This window comes from Pelodiscus sinensis, chromosome 23 (genome assembly GCF_052426305.1).
Source record: "Pelodiscus sinensis isolate ZL-2025 chromosome 23, ASM5242630v1, whole genome shotgun sequence".
Lineage (NCBI taxonomy): Eukaryota > Metazoa > Chordata > Testudines > Trionychidae > Pelodiscus > Pelodiscus sinensis.
This window is the reverse complement of record NC_143074.1, coordinates 1,075,860-1,095,870: the sequence shown is the minus strand read 5'-3', so window position 1 is coordinate 1,095,870 and position 20,011 is coordinate 1,075,860. Positions and strand designations below refer to the sequence as shown.

Here is a 20,011-nt window from a genome sequence, read left to right as displayed (position 1 = left end):
GCCCCGGAGAGGCGGGAAGGCGCCTGCTGAGGGTCCCAGGGAGGCCACGCTGCGGGGAGCCCGCGGGGCTGCTGCTCTTGCGCAGTATTTGCCTTCTCTCCAGCGAAAGGCGGCGCAGGGAGCCTCCCTCCACAGGACAGCCACTGCCGGGGAGGCCAGTCAGGGAGCCAGGAGATGTCGACTGGAGTAAAACCCAGACGAGCTGCTGGGCAGGGGGTAAGAGCCCTACTGGCCCCATCAGCCCTGGGCTGATAAATGAGGCGGGGGGGGGGGGGGGGGGGGGCAGGGGCGAGAGGGAGGAGCAGGAGGGACCCGCGAAGCCCAGCCACACAGCGGCTGCTCCCCACAGGCTCTGCAGGGAGCCAGGGGACGGTGGCGATGGGGGGGGGGGTCACTGCGCACACGCCCAGGGGTGCAGGAGGTTCCTGCGGGACGAGAACGGGCCCTGTCGGCTCTCCAGAGGCAGACGGCCCCAGGAGAGGGGCTGTGGGGTACAGCCAAGGCCCCGCACCGGGAGCGGCCCTGTGACGTGCGTTTGCTCTGTGGGCTCTCTGGGGCATGGTCGGACTGTGGGCAGCCCCGAGCACAGCAGGGACCCAGCCCTGGCAGAGGCCTCACAGCGCTGTGCTCCACACACAGCCCTCTCCCTTCCCGTCCCCCCCTTCCCTGCCTGTTCACCTCACTGATGCCCGAGTAGCCAGAAGGGTTTGGCACTTTCCTGCCTGGCAAATTCCTTGTGGCGGCGTGGCCACCCCGACTGGCCAGGCCTCTGGCCCCACCGAGGGGCTGCGGGGCTCGGAACCGGAGGGGGGTTCTGCTGGAGCCCTGGTCACGCTGAGCCCCCCAATGCAGGGCATGGCGCTAAATGCGAGGTGTGGGCGGGCGGGCCAGGTGCCCCAACAGACACTCAGGCTGCAGCTGGAGACCTGCTAGGTGCCAAGGGGGGAGCAGGTGCCATTTCCCACAACGCCCCGCGAACCTGCGGAACTCTCTGCCGCTGGACGACAAGGCCAGTTCCCGGGGGTTAGGGCGGCAGGGCAGACGCTGCCCCCAGCCCGGGAGCTCCCTCGCCCAGCCGGTACCAGCCGAGCCGATCCGCTTCGGCTCACAGACCCCGCGGGGGCAGCGCAGCGTGAGCCCGGCCCGGCCCGGCCCGCGGCTGCTTCCGGCAACGGGGAGCGAAGCGAAAGCAAAAGCTGCTGCCGAGCCCGGGTCCCGCCCCAGGCCCAGCCCGGAGCCTGCGCCGCGGGGCTGGGCGCGCCCGTCCCCTCCCCTCCCGGGAGCCAGCCCCGGCCCCGGCGGCCCTTCCACGCTGGGAACCGGAGCCGGGCCGGCCCTGGCGCTCCGGGTCCGGGGAGCCCCGCTCTGCACCCCGGGCGCGTTCGGCAGAGCGACCCTGCGCGGGGCAACGGGGCGCACACCCCGACTCGCTCTCCCGCTCCGGCCGGCAGCCCTGGTTAGCGCCCGCTGGAGGGGCAGTGACTCTGCGGGCGGAGCCCTGCGTGGTTCAGAATCGGGCTCCACATCTGTGTGCGCAAAAGTAGCGGATACCTCCCTCCCCGCCGTGCGGTCCCGGCAGAGACAGAGGGGAGCCCCGGGGCTTGCAGGGCCGGTCTGCAGCTGGCATTGGAGGGGACTGGCGGTGGCCCCAGGACAGTGACACACTGTGCCAGGCTCGGCGTGGGCACAGACAGCCCCTACCCCAAAGCACCTGGCCCCAATAGGCAGGAGTGGGCGGCAGGCCAGAGAAATCGTGGCCATGGCAGGTCCAGACAGTGAGGCCAGGTCGCTGAGCCTCCGTCCACTGGGCCCCACTGCCTCAATCCCCGCACAAAGCCCCAGTGGATGGTTTGCCCCGGAGAGGAGCCCTACGAGGGCAGAAGGCCTAGCGTGAGCGGTGGGGGCTGGGGGCTGAGGCGAGGGGGAGGGTAGCAATGGTAGGAGGGCTGCAGGTCAGGAGGGAAACGTGGGGTGCAAGGGGGGCAGGATGGGAATAGCAGGGGCGTGGGACTGAGGTCGCTCACTGTGCACTGTCCAGCCACAGCCGGAGGGAGCAGCCGGCCCCACAGATCCAGGGCCTGAGGCAGGAGGCCGCTTTCAAAGCAACGTAACTTGGGCTGAAGACGCAGGGAGTCCTGAGCGAAGCTGGTTTCTACGGGGGCTCCCTGCCCCCAGGCCTGGAGGCTGCCGTCAGCTCTGGCAAGACGTTTCCAGCCACGTTCCTTTCGCTGCCGGCCGGGAGGGCAGGGACCCGGGGAACAGCATCTGCAAGCAGGTCCCTGCCAGCTGGGAGTGGGGCTCCCGGCCGGGCAGGCAGGGCAGCATCCAAAGGACCAAATGAGGCTCCTGTCCAGGCTGCCCGGCCCTGCTCTCCCAGCAGCGAAGCAGTTAAACCAGAGCTGGGGAGACAGTCCGGCCAGCCCCTCACCTGCTGCGTCACCTTGGCCTGCCAGCGGGAGGCTGGCTGGCCTGCTTCCAGGGGCGGGTGATTGGTTGTGGGCCACAGGGAGGCGACTCCTTTGGGCTGTGCCGGAGCCTCTGTCCAGGCACACGGCGCCGCGCTGCAGGGATTGATGCAAGGCCAGGACAGAGCCCCCCCTGGGTGAGCCCACCGCCGCCTCCTCGGGGGGACGGCGCAGGTGAGGCAGGAGGGCTGTGGGGAAGGGCGGGCGCTCCTGGCAGAGTCTGGCAGCTCCCCAGAAGTGCAGGTCTAAGCTGCACAGGGACTTGGGAGAGCCCAGCCGCCCTGCGCGGGGGAGTCTGAGTCGGGGACTTTGCTCTCCGGCTAGCACAGCTGTTCCAGCCTGGCCACGGGAGACCGTTCTGTTCCCTGCTGTGCACCAGCCATGCCAGCTGCCGCTCCTTGCAAAGCGGCCCTGGCCTCTCCCTGCCTGTGGCTGCACAGCTTTCGTGGAGGATAGGCTGGGAGAGATGGAAAGAGTCTGGCCAACGGCTCCCTACCCCAGCTCCTTTCTGCACCCAACCTCCGTCCCACATCCCACACCCTCTCCACAGCAAAGTGCTGCCCTTGACCACTTCCCCAGTCTTGGAGTGCCCCACCCCCGCTGTGTGCCCACCGACAGCCTCTTCCAAGACGTGCACAGTAAAACCTGCCCCCAACATGTGACTGTTGGTATTGTAAGGCCAGCCACCCCCAAATGCACTGTGCTTCGCGTCCTGCTGGGCAGCCAAACGCTGCGCGTGCTTGGTAAACAGCTAGTGCAGAAGCTACAAAACGGGCCAGCAACGGTGAACTCAGCGGAGCCTGTTTCCAAGGGCTGCATCGTGCTGGGCAGGGCTAGGCTCAAAAGGCCAGCCTACCATCATCGTAGGACCTGAGCCACGATGCACAGGAGCACTCACCCCACTGCACACATGGGGAAACAGGCATGGGGCAGATGAAGCTCTTTGACCAAGGTCATGCAGGAGGTCACGGTTCAGCTGGGAATGGAACATGGGGGCCCTGCGGGCTAAGGCAAAACTACAGTCCGCTTGTCTGCCCGCCTGCTTGCTGGCGTCTCTGGTTCTGTTCAGCCCCGCCCTGTCCCTGACCGAGCAGAACCCACACAGCAGGGTGGAGGGCAAAGAGGGAGAGGAGGGTGTACAGCCCAGGGTCTTTACTCAGCTGTTGCACGTTAGGCAGGGAGGCCTTTGCACTGGAGCATTTTCTCACATGGATTATGCTGCTAGAATGGCTCTGGTTTAGGTCCTGATCCTAGAAAGGGTGCCTGAGGCTCTCAGCACCCTGCTGGCCTGTAGGAAAGGGGTCATCTCGTCACACACACAATCCTAGAAGATGAGGGTTGGAAGAGACCTCAGATGGTCTAGTCCAGCCCCCCACTCAGAGAAGGTCCAGCATGTTCTAGAGAACTGGAGCATGTCTGCAGGGCGTTTACACGGGGCACTATCCCTGGCGACTTTCAAACTATCCTATGGCTCCAGATGCTTCTTTGGAACAGGGGGCCTTGAAAGCCAGGCTGCGAAGTTCCTGTGAAGAGCAAGGACAGGTGGTGTCTGCCACACCACCTGCACGAGGAGGGCACCCTAGCCAAACTGAGGGAGGGCCAGTGCTTCGGAGAATAGATGGTAGCTAGTTCCAGCCCCACTGGGGGTGTTACTCTCGCAAGACCCACCATATGGAGCTGAAACAAAACACAGGACGGTGCAGCACTTTACAGACTGACAAGATGGTTTATTAGGTGATGAGCTTTCGTGGGCCAGACCCACTTCCTCAGATCAAATAGTGGAAGAAAATTGTCACAACCATAGATACCAAAGGGTACAATTAAAATAAGTGAACACATGACAAGGACAAATCACATTTCAGAACAGGAGGGGGATGAGGGTGAGAGGTAAATGTCTGTGAGCTAATGATAGTAGAGGTGATAATTGGGGAAGCTGAGACACCAGCAGCTGAGCTGTTAGCTGGCGAATAGGAAGGTGGAAATGTTCAGGCTGGTGCTACCAACATGACAGCTCTCACCTGGGGCCCATTCCCTTGCAGGTCACCATGGGACGGGGGCCCCAGGCGGTTGCTGTGGGGTGTCTCCTAGCAGTTACTGTGGTTTGTGGCACCATTGCGCTCATCCTCTCAGTTGTGGGCGTGAAGGATGTTTATCTGCCTCCAAGCACCAAGGTAGGAGCGCGGCTGCAGCCAGGTAGCCCCACCAAGAGTTTGGGTCTTTGCGGAAGGGATGGGCACGCCTGGGGTGTGTAAGGGAAGTGGGTGATGCTCTGCACAACCCCACCAGCTAGCAGCCCTAGAACTGCCCCTGTGCCTGGACTACCGGACACAGAACGTTCCCCTTGCTGAGCACGGGCAGAGGTTTCCCTGCGAGCTCATGCAGCGGGGCCTGTGATTTCAGAGCCGGCCTTTGTCTGGACGCAGCTGCTGCTGGCTGCTCTCTGCCCCGGGCTCTGAACTTGCACTGCCTGCCTGCCCATGTGTGACCCTGCCTGGGGACAGGAGGGATCCCCCAGCCTGTGGGCAGCCACCAGGGCTCTCTGACCCGTCTCCTTGCGGCTCTCCCTCCAGTACGGGCTGGTGTTGGACGCCGGCTCCTCGCACACGACTCTCTACGTCTACCAGTGGCCGGCCGGCAAGGAGAACGGCACCGGCATCGTCAGCCAGGCCGCGGCCTGCACTGCGGAAGGTTGGCGGGATCAGACGTTTCTCTCTCTCCCCGGGCCCCGTGCCGAGCAGGCTGCAGCTGTGCGGGGGAAAGGCCGTGTCCGCAGAGGGTTATTGCAGCACAAGCGGGGGCCAGGGGCAGCAGAGGGGTATTGACTGACCAGCAGAGAGCAGCATGGCTCATGCCCAGTTGAATCCTCTGCTTTAGCGCTCTGGGTGCTCAAACGAGGCTGCGAGGCCACAGGCAGCCAAGGGAGCTGTTCAATCAGCTCAAACCAAAGGTCCTGAAGGGGGGAGCTTGGCTTGGCGGAGCTGTGGGGGCCCTGCAGCCTGGGGAAGGTAAATATTGTCATCCCCAGTCCAGCCCCAGCACGTGGGAGGGGCTGGCCTCATGAGAGCAGGTCCCAGAAATACAATCTACAAACAGAAGGAGGTTTTCCTAGCAGCAAGCCACCCATGCCCCACGCACACAACTGTGTACCTGGAGCATGTTCCACGTGCACGCCTGCTTCCCTCCTCCCTGCACAAACGGGTTCCTGCTCGGCTGCCAGTGGCACAGCGGTCAGCACTCCTAGCTTGGCCCCGCCACGGCGGGCAGCTCTGCCCGGGGCCCCGACTGGCTTTGCAACCTGCACCAGCGAGAACACGCCCAGAGCGGGGGTGGGGAGACACTCAGTCCGGGTGTCACCATGAGACAGTGTGTCTGCCGAGGCTCCCCGGAGCTGCATTCAGCTGTGACTGGAAGAGAGGAGGCTGCTGCAGCTGTGCTGGACAGTCCAGTATTCCCAGGGTCTGATGGGCGCCCCGCTGAGGAGCCGCCATGCCCCAGCCCTGCTCCCTGGCCGGAGCACCAAGGGGTGTGTGGGGTTCCAGGTGGAAAGGACAGGGAGGGGCTCTGGCCCACAGCCCCACGATGTCGGTTGTGGGTCTCTGCCCCCCGCCCAGCTGAGCTCAAGTTCTCACGGGGATTGTTCCAGGCCCCGGGATCTCCAGTTACGCCGACAACCCTGCTGGGGCTGGGGCCAGCCTGAGGGCCTGTCTGGACACAGCCATGACGCTCATCCCCGCCAAGCAACAGCGAGAAACACCCGCCTACCTCGGCGCCACCGCGGGCATGCGGCTGCTGAGGTACCCGCAGTGCCTGGCAGGGGCCGTGCCAGAGACGTGGGGCCGGGAAGGGGGAGGGGCGCTGGGTGGCCCCAGCAGTTGTAGGGAAGGGGAGCAGGGGATGGATACCGTAGATGGGGAGGCCCGGCAGTGGCTGTAGGGAGGAGGTGGCCATTGATTAGCCACTCACCTCTGGCCATGTACAAGCCAACCCTGTGTGGTGAGCTGGTCCCTCCGTTCTCAGTGGAACACGATTTGTGGCTCTTCCGGACTCCCCCGCCCCCAGCTTCCCGGCGGTAGGGCTGCCAGGTGTCCGGTATTGACCCGGACAGTCCGGTGTTTTCCGCTCCTGTCTGGTAAAAAAATTCAGAACATACCGGACACCTGAAATGTCTGGGACTTTCAGACGTTCTCCCGGGTGCTTACCGGGTTCCGCGGGGAGCTGTCCGGCCCCGCGCAGGGAGGCGAGATGGTCAGCGGCCACTGGCTGCCTGTTAGGGCCAAAAAGCCTCAAAAGCATTTCTTAAAGAGGCCATGCTGGGTTTTCCCTTAACAACTCTCGGGGGCCTTTTTTTGGTATTTTTTCAGAAACCATCTGGCAGCCCTACCTGCAATAGACATTAACGTGCGTGTCCCTTGAATGCACAAGGGGGCCTGTAGCAGTTTGAGACTCACCCCCACAGCGCCTCCTGCTGGCCAGTCTGGGAATTAGTTCTTCCGCCTCTCTCTTACCCACCCTTTTGTCAGTTCACCACCCCTCAGGCCCCATGTCCCTGTTCCTCATGGTACTGCCCGTGGCAGTGCCCCCACACTCCAGGGTTTCCCCTCCCAGGGAACCCCACTCCCCACCTTACCTCAGTGACTCATTGCCAATTGCCCCGCCTCAGGGTACTCATCCCTGGCAAAGGGTGCGGACTTGCTGCTTTCTCCTACCCTGGCTGCCTCCCTGAAGCCCTAATATCCCTCTAGCCAGAGCAAGGCCTCAGCCAGAGCTGCCTTGCTCCACTAGTGTCCCTGGTAGCCAGGCCCTTCCTGCTCCATAGCTGGAGCAAGAGTGTGGGCACCTCCGCACCAGGAGTCCTTATAGCAGCGGTCCCCAACCCTTTGGGGCTGCCGGGCACCCGGGGCGGGGCCGTGCACGCACCCCTGGGGACAGGGCTGCCCACGTGCCTGGGGCCGGGGCTGGCCCATGCGCTGCGCACCCGGGGCAGGGCCGGCCCTGATCACTCGGTGGGCGCCATGGTGCCCGCGGGCACCACGTTGGGGACCTAGTCAGGCCCTGACTGGCTACTCCAACCCCCTTCTGATTGGGGCCCAGCCCCAGCTTTGACCTAGGGTTGTTTTAACCCCTTATGGACCATAGTGCTGTATGCTAGCCTCCATTGCAGCCACCATGCGTGCCATGCTGTGTCCATCAGGGCCCAGTGGACTCTCTCTCCTCCCCATTCACAGGGAGCAGAACAGCACAAAGGCCGACCTGGTCTTTGCCGAGGTCTCCAGGACCATCCAGCAGTACCCGGTGGCTTTCCAGGGTGCTCAGATCCTCACTGGGAACGAGGAAGGGTCCTTTGGCTGGATCACGATCAACTACCTGCTGGAGACACTCGTCAAGGTCAGTGCCAGGGTGCGGGGTGGGGTGGAGTGGGCTTGGCTAGCTGAGCTGCTTCTTTTCTAGGGGAGACAGACCTGACAAGGAGCCAACATGGCAGCAGGCTGACATAGCCCAGCTGATTTCACAGACATGCCCCCTTCTCTGGGTTGTCCCATCATGCCTCCAGCTGGGAATTCCCATGCCACGTGGGAATCCAGGGATCTGGAAGCTGGCTGGGATGGTAGGACACTGGGTGGTGTCTGTCCACAACAGGGAAACCTTTAAATCGCTACAGCAGCTGTCAGCATTGCACCCAGGACGTGCTTGGACTCGGGAAGGCCTTGTCCTGTGCCAAGCCCTGGCATCTGCATGGGGTAGGAGCCTTCCCAGGTAATAGGAGGAAGGTAATGCCCCATGAATATAACCCAGTGGCCTATTAGCACTGCCCCTCCTTTGGCCCAGAAAGCCACAGTTCCCTCTTTTCTCACATCTGTTGATGCTTCTAACAAACTCATATTTGTTTTCTTTTGAAACTTACAACCCAGAGGTCTTTTCCTTTCGGGCAGTTTGGGGAAGATATTTCTACTCCTCTCGGTTGCTTTTGCTGCTGTTTTTGTAATGCCGAGAGAGGGACCCAAACCGGGGGCCTCTGGAGCTTGAGCTAAGAGCCACCTGGCTCCCAGCTAAGGCTGCAAACTCATTCTCTGGCTCAGCCTCTGGTCTCAGTGCCAATCCCTGGGCAGCACCCACCCCAGCAGGTCCACTATCGCCACTGAAGAAACCACGTGAACTGGTAAAGCAGGCACTCGGTACGGCCAGATTGCCAGCTGGTGTCAGTCGCTGCAGCTCTGGCTAGGAGCAAGGGAAGCTGCAGGTGAGGCTCTAGCCCTGAATACCTGGGCTTGGCACTGAGCGCAAGATGTGGACCCGCCACTCCGGGCTACACAGGGACGTGGAGACCCAGGAGGCCAGGGCAAAGCTTATGCTGCCTGCCACAGCCTGCTGAAGTGATTGTAACGTGGATTTTCTTCAGCCTGAATGAATCCTTAGTGTGTGTGTGTGTGGGGGGGGCAGTTCTCCTTTGCAGGGAAATGGATACAGCCTCAGGCAGCTGAGGTTCTGGGAGCTCTGGATCTTGGAGGAGCCTCAACCCAAATCACATTCCAGCCCAGGGGGACCGTCGAGGACAACAGCACCCAAGTCCTTTTCCGGCTGTACGGGGCCAACTACTCGGTTTACACCCACAGCTACCTCTGCTACGGGCGAGACCAAGCCCTGAAGAGGCTGCTGGCAGTCCTGAGAGAGGTATAAATGACTATAACACAGGGCACTGCCTTTCCCCTCCACTTTGGGCAGGTCAGTCCCTGAGAGTCCTGGTCAACAATTTTCAATCAAGACGTTTTCTGGGCTGGAAAATGTCTTTTTGATTATATGGAACAGGAGTGAAAAAATCTGGAAAATCCCCAGCCTCTTCTCTACGGGAGAGGGGTCCTTCCCAGTCAGACCGGGGGACACATTGCGAGCAGCAAGCAGCTGACGCGTGGCTGGGAGCAGAGAACAGCTCCGTGCCAGGAGTCTCCAAAGGAGGTGCACACTTGGCAGCTGTCAGACCTCCAGCTGCCCCGCGAAAAGCCTGTTCTCCTGCTCAGGCCTGCTGAGGGAGACAAGGGGGCAATTGCACAAGGGCCTGACATTTCAGAGAGCTCCGGGCCCCTCTGCAACAGGATGGGAGCACTGCAGTGCCGCTTCGTGGGGCTCTTCCATTCCCCTGGGTTTTGGCATCAGCTTAGTGAGTGCCGGTTTGCTGAGGCTGCACCCCGCGGTCAGGGCATGCCAGGCACAGTCCTACCCCCGGATTCACAGGAGGTTAACAACCCTTTCTCGCCCTGCCCGGATACAATCCAACGCCAGCCAAACGGGATCATTTGGGGAGAGCAGCCCGTGAGGCTGTGCGCCAAGGGCGGGGGTGCCTGTACAAGCCCCGAGCTAAGCCCTGTGCAGACCCCATGCACACCAGCAAATGGGTACCTGGCCCTGGCCTGCCAGAGCAGAGTGTGTTGATCTGAGGCGACCGCCCCGCTGGGGGACTGGGACTCTGTCAGCAGCTTTCCTTTAGGCACAGAGCAGGAAAAGCAGATTTGATGTGTGGAACTCTGATCAAACAGTAGAGCGGGGGTGGGCAGTAATAGCCCACAGGCCAAAGCCACCAAGGTGAGCTCTGGTGGGCCCCCACCACTCTACTTCCTGCGCCAGTCCTGGTCTGAGGCAGGGTTTCCCTACCAAAGCCAGAAGCAGTTTCCCTTCTTTCTCCTATGCCCTGGAAGCTGCCAGAGATCATCGAGGAGGGTGTGACTCCCAGTTATGTGATTTATTACCCTGTCGCCCTCCCCCTCCCCTGCTGGCTAGTCCTCTCCTTGGACTTAACACTGTGCTAACAATCTACAGCCGCCGCCAGTGGCACGAGGGGAAGGAGATCAGTGGGAAGGTCCCATGGGCCAGTCAGCTGCACAGCAGCGCTCTGCCTTGGAGCTCCTAGGATCCCCTCGCCTGCCGCAGCAGCTGCACTGCGGGGTTGGATGGCAGCTCCCTGGGCATCGCCTCTGTGCTCCTGAAGCCTCCCCTGGCCGCCTGGCCCTGCCCGGGTTCCAGAGGAGCAGTGCTCAGTGCCAGAGTGCCCGGGCTCAGCCAGGCCCTGTGCAGACATGACCAGCGGGTGGGGTCCAGTCCTAGGCTTGCCAACCCCCCTCCCACAAAGAGGCTGGTGCTTTGGTCCACTCTTGCCCTCCCTGAGGAGCTGGTATGCAAGGGGTGGAAACTCAGCACTGCCTGGGGGGGCCCGAGTTCATGCAGAGACGCGCAGGTCCTGAGAGCTCAGCCATGCTCTGGCCGTGCTGGGGATGTGCAAACCTGGAGGGAGTGGAGGGGAACCGCAGCTTGGCACGGGGGAAGGTTGGGGCTGCAGAGCTCAGGGGGAGCATGCCACACTAGCAGAGTAGTAGGTGCCGAAGGGGCAGTGACCTCCTTACCATTTCTTGGCTGCCATCTCAGCCGGGCGCCAGCCAGCCCCAGAGTGCGGTTTGCACAGGCTCTGACCCGCCCTGTGGCTTTCTGTCCCGGGGCAGGGCCTGCAGTGCCCAGCATGGTGACAAGGCAAGAAAGCCCTGAGGGCAGTTCTTGCTGCTGTCCAGATCCTGCAGGAGGTTCCTAGGAGCTGAGCCAGCCCTCTCCCAGCCCTGGGGAAAGGGAGGGGAGGCTGTGGCTGCCAACCCAGCCTGAGCACTGCTGATGGGCTCCCCTCTCCCTAGGAGAACCCCTCCCTGCAGCTCTCCCACCCGTGCTACCCCCGGGGCTACGAGGAGAACGTCACCGCCGCTGCCCTGTATGCCAGTCCCTGCGTCCCAGCACCAGCTGCCCAGGACCCCCAGCAGGTGCTCACGGTGCGGGGCACGGGGGCCCCGGCGGAGTGCAGGCGGGCCGTCCGGAAACTCTTCAACTTCACCGCCTGCGGGGCCAACAGGACCTGCGGGTTCAACGGGGTCTACCAGCCGCCGGCGCACGGGCAGTTCTTTGTAAGGAGCCGTCACCCCTCCGCTCCCGGATGTCCCCGTCCCCATCCCCACTCCTCCCCTTTCCTCATGCCCTGGGCCCTGTGACACAACCTGAGGGATTTCCGGAGCCCGGGCAGCAGGGGGCAGGATCACGCTGCACTCATGGCAGCAGTGGGAAGGGGAGCAAGCTGGCAGGGAGATGGTGGAGTGGAGCAGGCTGGGGCATCGCTCTGTGCCTCAGTTTCCTCACTTGTGAAAGGTGCGCAGAGTGCTGGCCTGCCTCGGATGGGAGGAGGGAGACATTCTTGACAGCCATAAGGCACTTTGGGGTTCACCGGGATGCAGTTTTCCAGACAGGAAAGCTACCGATCCTCGTTGCCCTTCTCTGCGGCGTCTTCTGAAGGAAACGGGCTTAATCCGTCTTCTTGCACAGGCCTTTTCCGGGTTTTACTACACCTTCCACTTCCTGAACCTGACCGGTGGGCAGCCCCTGAGCACCACCAATGCCACTGCCTGGGCGTTCTGCACGAAAAGCTGGACGGAGGTGAGACTTGCTGGTAGCAGCCAGGAGCTCCAGGCCTCGCTGCCTACTAAGCCCCAGAGCTGCAGGCCAAGCCAGGCGAAGCAGAGGAGCTGGGAAGGCCCATGAGCAGGTGGGAGTTGCACTCCAGCCCGACGGAAAGGCTTGGCCTAGCCGTGTCCAGGGAGCGACAGGTTAGGAAGTGCAGCGCTCTCAGATTTGAAGGGGTTCAACGGGACTCAGCTCCAGGGTAAAGTCCTGACACCTGCTAAAAAGGCTTCCTGCCCTAGTCGCGGGGCCCACGTGGGCTGACGGCTGAGCTGGAGACGGACGCTTTGCCGGTTCCTAGAAACGGATCCTGCATGTTACTCTTTGGTCGCCCCTGGGGAAGCTGGGCTTTTTGCAGGGCCCTTGCTCATTGCTGCCCAATGGCTCTCTCAGCTGCAGGCCAGCTTCCCGCAGGAGAGACCCAGCCGCCTCCGTGATTACTGCCCCTCGGCCTCTTTCATCCTGACGCTGCTACACGAGGGCTATAAATTTGATGAGCAATCATGGAGCAACATCCATTTCCGCCAACAGGTAAGGAGCCATTGTTGGTCGAGTTGTGCAGCCACCGGGCAGCGGCTGGCTCTCTGGAGTAGCATGTCACTCGTCCCAGGGACACCATCTCCAGCCTGTGCCCACTGGTGTGACTGGCTGAACCCTCCCTCCTGGCTGAGAAAGGAAGAGCAGGTCTTCAGGGAGTTCTGCTCCTCCCACTCCCGAGAAGCACAGTCAGCTTCACTTTGCACTGGCAAACTCAAACCAGCTCACTGACCTCAGTGGAGTCCGAGGGAGTAAAAGAGCAGGCGCCTGCCCCCGAGCGGGCTGGGGTAGCCCAGAAGTCACAAGAAGATAGGAGGGGAAGGGGCGGAGACATGGAAGAGTGGAGAAGGAGACATGCTTTGTAAGGGGAAAATGAAACAAAATCATCCACCCGAGGGGTCACTGCAGGGGCACTGTCTGTTTCCGCATATGGCAGTGGCTGCCAGACCCCAAGGCCTGGCGTTGCTTGGACCCAAAGGCTCTGGGCCCCATGCTGAGCAGAGCTGGCCTGCAACAATCCCAGAATGGGGCCGCAGCTGGGACTCTGGGGGCGAGCTGTGGGAGGGCATTAGCAGCGAGTCGGCCCTGTGAAGGGCCGGGGTGCCAGGCTCCCAGTGTGCTGCTCCTGCTGGCAGACCCCAGTGACCTTGGGCAATGCCCTCCCTGTGCCACACACAGCTTCGGAGTCAGGCTCCAGCTAGCCAGGCTGCTTTGTGTTGGTCTCAGGGGCCAGGACCTGCAGAGAGTGGCCCAGGAATTCCTTCCCCCCAAGCAGGGGCTCAGGCTTCAGGCACTTTGCCAGCTCAGTAAAGTGTCCTCTTGCTCTTCCCCAGGCTGCGAACACGGACATCGGCTGGGCCTTGGGCTACATGCTGAACCTCACCAGCATGATCCCAGCCGAGGCCCCGGAACAAGTGAAAGGGCAGCAGTGTGGCCTGTGGGCTGCTGCCATCGTCTTCATCGTCCTGACCATGGCAGTGGCACTGGTGGCTGTGCTCGTCCAGTGCCTGTGGAACCCCGCCTAGCAGCTCACATGCTGGGCGGAGGGGACGTGGCACAGGCGATGGCGGCTGGAGGAGGATGTCAAGGCACTTGCTGTCTCTTCAGGGTACCTCGTAGTGTCTCTCAGCGAGGCTGATCTGACAGGCACGTGTAAACACCTCCCGGGGGAGAAATGCTGGCCAGAGACGTCTCTCTAACCCAGCAGGCTGCGAGTCAGCGGCTGAAAGCTGAACTAGACACTTTGGGACTAGAAATAAGGAATGGTTTTAAAATAGGGAGGGTAACTAATCACTGACTAAACCTGGGGGGGGGTGCCTCCATCACTTGACGCCTTTCAGTCGAGCCTGGCTCCCTCCAGACAGGCTGTAGCTAAGTCCAGGTGTGGTTACACAGAGGTCTGGCCAGCTGACCACTCACTGCGAGATGGGCGACACAGAAGGAACAGGAGCCAGCCACACCAGCAGGTCCGGCTCCCGAGTGTGAGGGAGGCGAGTGCGCAGGCAGATTGGGAGGTGTTCTGCACCTTCCAGTCACGCTGCCTCTTGGCCCTTTTGTGCCTGAAATGAGGCTGCAGCTGTGGGCAGCACTCTGCTGAGAAGATGGCAGCCTCCTCGGAGTCCTGCCCCCCACCAGGCCTGTGTCCTGGGCTAGGGGAGAAGCCTGCTTGCTCTGTGTGTTAGGCTGTCGCTTCCCGGGCCTGCAGCAGAGCTGGAACGCTCGTCTCTCACACCCACCGAAGCCGGAGCAGGAAATGCTTGTCATGGAGCAGCCTGTCTCTCAGGGTCAAAGTCCGTTTTCTTAGAACTATTTATTGGCATTTCACAGACGAGAAAATAACGAGCAGTCTCCTGTCACTGGCCCTGCCTGGTTTCTAGATTTGATTGAAATAGCCCTTCCGTCCCCAACGCCTCAGCTCTGCGCACAGACACACCTCTTCACAGGCACACTCCCTCCAGCAGCATCACAGGCTCCTGTCCAACACACCGACTCCAGGGGACCCGCCAGGAATTCTCAGCCAGCCCCCCCTCAGCCCGCAGGAGGGGCGGTTTTACAGCACCCCCAAAGGTGAACAGATTCAGGCTCTTGGGGGAGAAACAAGGGCTCCTTGCTGGCAGCTCCCTCCTCCAGTCTGCGGCTAGTGTGCCTGGGCCAGCCAAGGCCGCTGCAGCAGGACGTGGGCCAGACAACCCCACTCCATGCACCAGGTACAGGCAGCGACTGGCCTCGCAGCAGGGCGCCTGTCTGTGGCAGCGTAGAGACCGGGGCTGGAGGGAGGGAGTGTCCTGCTCAGCCTGTTCTGGGAGGCTGTTGGCGAAAAGCCTGCACCTTGCAGAGGCCTGTGTCAGTGAGTGGCGGGGCCAGGGGAGAGCCACAGAGCAGCGGCCCATCCTGGGAAAGGCTGCCTGGCGTACCTGGCGCGTACAACCGCCCTGACGTCTGGGACAGAAGGGTGCTTTGTGGTCCCCCAGGGCCCGAGCCAGGAAGGGATGAACAACTCCCCACAGGCTTGGGCCAGGCAGAAGAGAGGCCAAGGGAGCACCTGGAGGCCCATGTACTGCAAGGCTGAAGGACCAAGTGAGCCCCCAGGGTTGGTACCCAGCAACCCTCCCTCAGTTCCTGGGACCCTGTTTGCACAGCAGAGGCCTTGGGCAAACAGGCCTCTATGCCCTGCCCCAAGGTATTTTTATCCCTTCCCATGAGCCCTGCTCTCTCCCAGGCTCATGCCAGCTTCTGGCTCCCCTGGGCTTTGCTATGTCTGTTTCTCTGGCTGCTTTCCCCACAGGGCCTCAGCTCCCATCAGCCCTCCCTCCTCCAGCCTCCACCCCACTCCACAGACCTAACTGGGACAATCCCCGCCCCCGAGATGTCCGGGCATGGGCCCTTTGCCTTGGCAGATGGATGGGGCTTGGAGGACTACACACATTCTGGGCCTGATTCATGCGCTCTTGTTTACATCAGTGCGAAGGGCGGTGAAATGATCCCAAGCCAGACCAGTGCTGGTTTTACACTGAGCAGGGCCCAGAGACTCAGGCCTGCCTTCCTGTCACTGGCTCTCTAGGTGGCATATTGCCTCCTACAGTCCGGCCGCAGTGTGTCTATATGTGCTGTCATTAGCCCCCCATGGCAGACTGTGCCAGCCCTGTGGGGTCAGGAGCTATTTAACTGCCCCGAGCCCAGACAGCTACACTGCCCGCCAACAGCCCTGAGCCCGAGGCAGCTGGTACCCGCCCTGTAATTTCATGGCAACGTGGCATTTCCAGCGATGGCAGGGTCCAGCTCCCCCCACCGTGGCTTAAGGCCTGAGCCAGGCCCCTCCCACTAACAGATCCCTGGAGGAGCCTGTTCGTTTCATCACTTAGTCTGCGCCTTTGAGCCCCAAGTTCCTGCCACACAAAGCCGGGGGCTGGGCCCGAGATGGGAAACTCCACTCGCTGTGCCAGCCCCTCTCAGGGTCCTTCGCGATACCCTCCCCCCTTTGCACCCAGATCCCGCCTCAGCCCCAGTCCCAGGCCAGACCTGCTCTCTCACTTTCAATCCTGGGCCAGAAGCAGGCCATAGAAAATGTTACAGAAACAAACCAGCCAGTTGTCTGGCTGCTGGAGTCCCGGCTGGGAAGGGGCCTGCGTAGGCAGCTGCTCAGATCCAAAGAAATTGGCACAAGCGCATCCTGCTGTCGGTGGGAGACATGAGGTGAGGTCCAGAGCCCAGCTGGCGTCTTGTGGTGCCTGGCAGGAAGCAGCATCTCGTCTCTATGGGAGGGCAGCCCCACAGCTGGTCTGCGCAGCAAAGCATTTGGGGAAAATGCCAAAGTGGCCATTGCAGTGGCCTTCCAGCCATTCCTCGTTCACTGGGGAAACACAAAGGGACAGGATAGGACCCAGTGCTCCCTTGAAGAGACGGGCCCTGCTAAGGGTGGCATGCTCCCCTAGGCCAAGGCCAGTACAGGCTGTGCACACATCAGACAGTTCCCTGTAAGGCCCAGTGGCCCAAGGGTCAGGAAGCCTTTTGCTGCCCAGCTTGTCCCCATCTCCTCCCTGCAAACAGACCCTGAAGCTGCCTGGTGGAACTAGAAAGCTACCTTCCGAGAGAACGTCCAGCGTGTCCCCTTCACTGAATTCCAGATCCTCCGGCCTTTGTGCTGTGTAGCTGTGATGTGCGACCATTCTGTAGAGAACCGGTCTGTCTGAACAGGCATCTGTGCCCTACAAGGCAAGGCTGGGGGTAAACTGCAGGGCAGAGCACAGATTAGCCCAGACTCCAGTGAGGCAGAACAGCGTCCCGATGGGGCCGTACCTGGCACCACAGCGTCAGCGGCCCATCTGTCACCTGCTGCCACATCTTCCCCAGCTCCTCGTCTCCCGAAATCACAACTGACTCTTGGCCATCTGCAAGCCTGCAGCTGCAGTCAAAGTGGAGGTCAGAGAGAACGGACTAGGGCGAATCTAAGCTTGGGCAACAGGCAACGTCTCCCGATTCCCTAGGCGCGGCAATGCCAGGGTTCCCCGGTAGGTCTGCGCTGCAGTGGGAGGAGGGATTCTCTGCTAAAGTGCAGAGAGGTGCTGGCTGCACTCAAGCGAGCGTGCTACCAGGAGGAGTGTAGCTGTGATGCCCCAGGTGGGGAGGAGAGAGCTGCCCTGAATACATACCTGGCTTTCCAGACGGGACTGGACTCAGTGTTCAGGTGAGCCCATTCTGCCGCATGGCTGTGCTGCTGTTCCTAGCACACGGACTCAGCTAGAGCTTGCAGGTATGAAATTACCCCTCCCGCTCCACAGACAAAACCTCCCTGCTTCAGACTTACACTAGACCTTGGCACTGAGCACACAACAGGCGGATGAGCTGACTGGGAAAATCACATCTATGTCAGAGATGTCTCCAGCATCATTTCCCCTCCTTTCCCTGCTGCTCCATTCACCTTTGTGGCTGTGAAATCTCCTCTCTCCCGCATTCCCCGCCCGTCCCCGAGGAGCTGAAGCGAGGAGGCGGAATCTCCAGGGGACAGGGCTGGTGTGACTATTCTGTGGGGGAAAGGGCTCCCCATGGTGCTCTCTATGGACTCACCTTGAAAGCTGCCTGAGCCCTACCGAAGGACACATGGACAGCAGACACAGCCTTAGTGCCTAGCCCCTTGGGGACCTGCACTGGCAAGGGGAAAGCTGCAGCTCACCGGGAAAGAGAAACTCCGACAGCCTTTGGCACTGGCCACTGTGCAACCCCTCTGCCAGTCTGCGACTGACCCACCTCAGCTTCCCATGCTCCGCCTGCTGGCCGAGCGTCTCCCTCAGCAGAGACCTGAGGTCTGACAGGGCCAGGGCCTCCTTCACTTGCACTGTGCAGTGACAGTGGACTTTCAGCAGGATGGATCTGTTCTGGCTGGAGGATGCTTGGTCCTGAGCCAATCGGAGCTGCTGATAAAGAGGGAGCAAAGGAGAATCCGGTCTGGGTGGTTGGTTTTTGCTTAGAGTAATTTCCCCAGCAAATGCCAGAATGACAATAATGCCTATTCTGATAAAGCAGAGCACCAAGCAGTTGACAGTCTGTTAATTAATGTATTTGTCCTCGCAACAACCCCAGGAGGTAGGATAATGTTATTATCCCCTTTTACAGCTGGGGAGTCAAGGTACAGAGACAAGATGTGACCTACCCAGGAAGTCACCGAAAGCAGGTCTCCTACAACTTGGTCAGTGCTCCAACCACTAGCTCATCCTTCCATCCCAGAGTCAAGAGGGAGGCCTGAATGCCACCCAATTCATGTGGCACAGAATGGAGCTTGGACTCAGATGTGAATTTCACATGTGGGGCCCATTGCTCCAAAGCCTAGTTCCAAACCCTCCCGTTCTTTTCCCAGGAAGAGTCCGGATCTGAACAGCAGAACGCTACAGAGCACTCGAGTTCTGCTCGTGCCCAAAGGGACATGGGTTCTTTCCGTGTTGTCCTGGTGCTGCCAGACCCCATAATTTCCCCACTGTGGTGCTGCCAGATCCCATAATTTCCTGTGCAAATTTCAGCTGCCAGTCCATGCAGCCTGGCATGGCATTGACTCCAAAAATCTCAGGCAGTGTAGTGGCTGTGCCAAATAACGTGTGGCTACTGATGGCCTGACCAGCAGCTGCCTCTGACAAGGAAGGGCTCTGTGGACACAAGTCCGACGTGAGCCTGGAAAAGCATACGGAGCTGGTTTCACTGAGCCCAGAAACGCAGCTCTCTCTCTAATGGGACACAGTGGTTGTTAGCAACACACAGCAACAGTCTGGGCCCAGACAGGCAGAAAAGGAAAATCAAGGGCTCAGCAGTAATGGACAGGGCTCAACAAATATTGCAATCTACTCGCCCGTGGCGAGTAGATTACACCCCAGAAGAGCCGGCGTGGAGCAATCTGCACATGTGCAGAGCGCAGAATCGCGCGGCTGGCGAGCCCTGGTAATGGACAAAAGTCCATCTGGGAGCTAGGATCTCGCTGGGATGGGGCGAACCAGTCTGGAAAAAAGTCTTTCGGTGAGCTCCAAAGTTTTGGGGTGGCTCTGGAGTTTTGGTGGAATGGGCTGACTCTACCCTTACCTTTGGCACCAGTGATTTTGTAGCCTTAATGGGTTGTGACATTGGGGAACATCTCACCTGCAAGTCTGCTTTGGGATCAGCATGATTTGCAGCAATGTCTTCTTCCTCAGCAGACCCTGCAGAGCAAAACATTGCCAATCAGCCATCATGACAGCGGGAAGAGCCTCTTTCACAGAATCAGAGAATCATAGAACTGGAAGGGACCTTGAGAGGTCACCAAGTGCAGATCCCTGCCCTCAAGGCAGGACCAAGCACCGTTTAGATCTTCCCTGACAAGATGTCTGTCTAACCTGCTCTTAAACATCTCCAATGCGGGAGATTCCATAACCTCCCTAGGCAATTTATTCCAGCACTTCACCACCCTGATAGGAAATGTTTCCTAATGTCCAACCTAAACCTCCCTTGCTGCAATTTAATGCCGTTGCTTCTTGTCCTATCCTCAGAGGTTAACGAGAACATCTTGTAACACCCTTTTAGGTACTTGAATGTTATCCTGTCCCCTCAGTCTTCTCTTTTCCAGTCTTCCCTCATAGGTCATGTTTTCTAGATCTTTAATCATTTTGTTGCTCTTCTCTGGACCTTCTCCAATTTCTCTTTCCTGAAATGTGGTGCCCAGAACTGGACACAATACCCTAACTGAGGCCTAACCAGCACAGAGTAGAGCGGAAGAATGACTTCTCGTGTCTTGCTCACAACACTCCTGTTAATGCATCCCAGAAAGATGTTTGCTTTTTTTGCAACAGTGTCACATTGCAGACTCATATGCAGCTTGTGGTCCACTCTGACCCCTAGATCCCTTTCTGCCGTATCCTTCCTAGACAGTCTCGTCCCATTCTGTGTGTGTGAAACTGACTGTTCCTCCCTACAGTGGAGCCCTTTGCATTTGTCCTTATTGAACTTCATGCTGTTTACCTCAGACCATCTCTCCACTTTGTCCAGATCATTCTGAGTTATGACCCATCCCCCAG

At 60.3% G+C, this 20,011-nt stretch overlaps 2 protein-coding genes across 5 annotated transcripts in view; one reads left to right on the top strand and one right to left on the bottom strand.

Annotated features, from left to right (window-relative positions):
- Nucleotides 1-109: 109 nt before the first annotated feature.
- Nucleotides 110-14,343, top strand: LOC102461628 (ectonucleoside triphosphate diphosphohydrolase 8). Of its 3 annotated transcripts, none has more exons than XM_075905841.2 (10): nt 110-216; nt 4,505-4,636; nt 5,036-5,153; nt 6,109-6,259; nt 7,691-7,850; nt 8,904-9,134; nt 11,135-11,398; nt 11,811-11,921; nt 12,339-12,476; nt 13,316-14,343. In XM_075905841.2, the coding sequence occupies exons 1-10, from the start codon at nt 175-177 to the stop codon at nt 13,505-13,507; spliced, it is 1,539 nt and encodes a 512-aa protein (XP_075761956.2). In that variant the 5' UTR covers nt 110-174; the 3' UTR covers nt 13,508-14,343. The 3 variants fall into 3 exon arrangements, with proteins under 3 accessions (XP_075761956.2, XP_075761957.2, XP_075761959.2); XM_075905842.2 differs by lacking the exon at nt 110-216 and adding an exon at nt 2,466-2,639; XM_075905844.2 differs by lacking the exon at nt 110-216 and adding an exon at nt 2,479-2,602.
- NOXA1 (NADPH oxidase activator 1) overlaps nt 14,274-20,011 on the bottom strand; it is a 23,434-nt gene continuing 17,696 nt past the window's right edge. Inside the window, exons 11-15 of one of the 2 annotated variants that reach the window (XM_075905839.2) lie at nt 19,101-19,159; nt 17,727-17,893; nt 16,779-16,884; nt 16,564-16,687; nt 14,274-16,332 (exon numbers count right to left, since the gene is read on the bottom strand). In XM_075905839.2, the coding sequence (XP_075761954.2) occupies nt 16,235-16,332; nt 16,564-16,687; nt 16,779-16,884; nt 17,727-17,893; nt 19,101-19,159 (554 nt within the window). In that variant the 3' untranslated portion in view covers nt 14,274-16,234. The remainder of the gene's footprint in view (nt 16,333-16,563; nt 16,688-16,778; nt 16,885-17,726; nt 17,894-19,100; nt 19,160-20,011) is intronic. The other variant, XM_075905840.2, reaches the window with a different exon arrangement.

What these genes read in the sequence shown, in the direction of transcription:
- LOC102461628 (XM_075905841.2), top strand. Translation starts at nt 175, where the DNA reads ATGTCGACTGGAGTAAAACCCAGACGAGCTGCTGGGCAGGGG. An exon ending in ATCTGCCTCCAAGCACCAAG is followed by an intron (nt 4,637 to 5,035) that starts GTAGGAGCGCGG and finishes CTCTCCCTCCAG; the next exon opens with TACGGGCTGGTGTTGGACGC. An exon ending in ACATCCATTTCCGCCAACAG is followed by an intron (nt 12,477 to 13,315) that starts GTAAGGAGCCAT and finishes GCTCTTCCCCAG; the next exon opens with GCTGCGAACACGGACATCGG.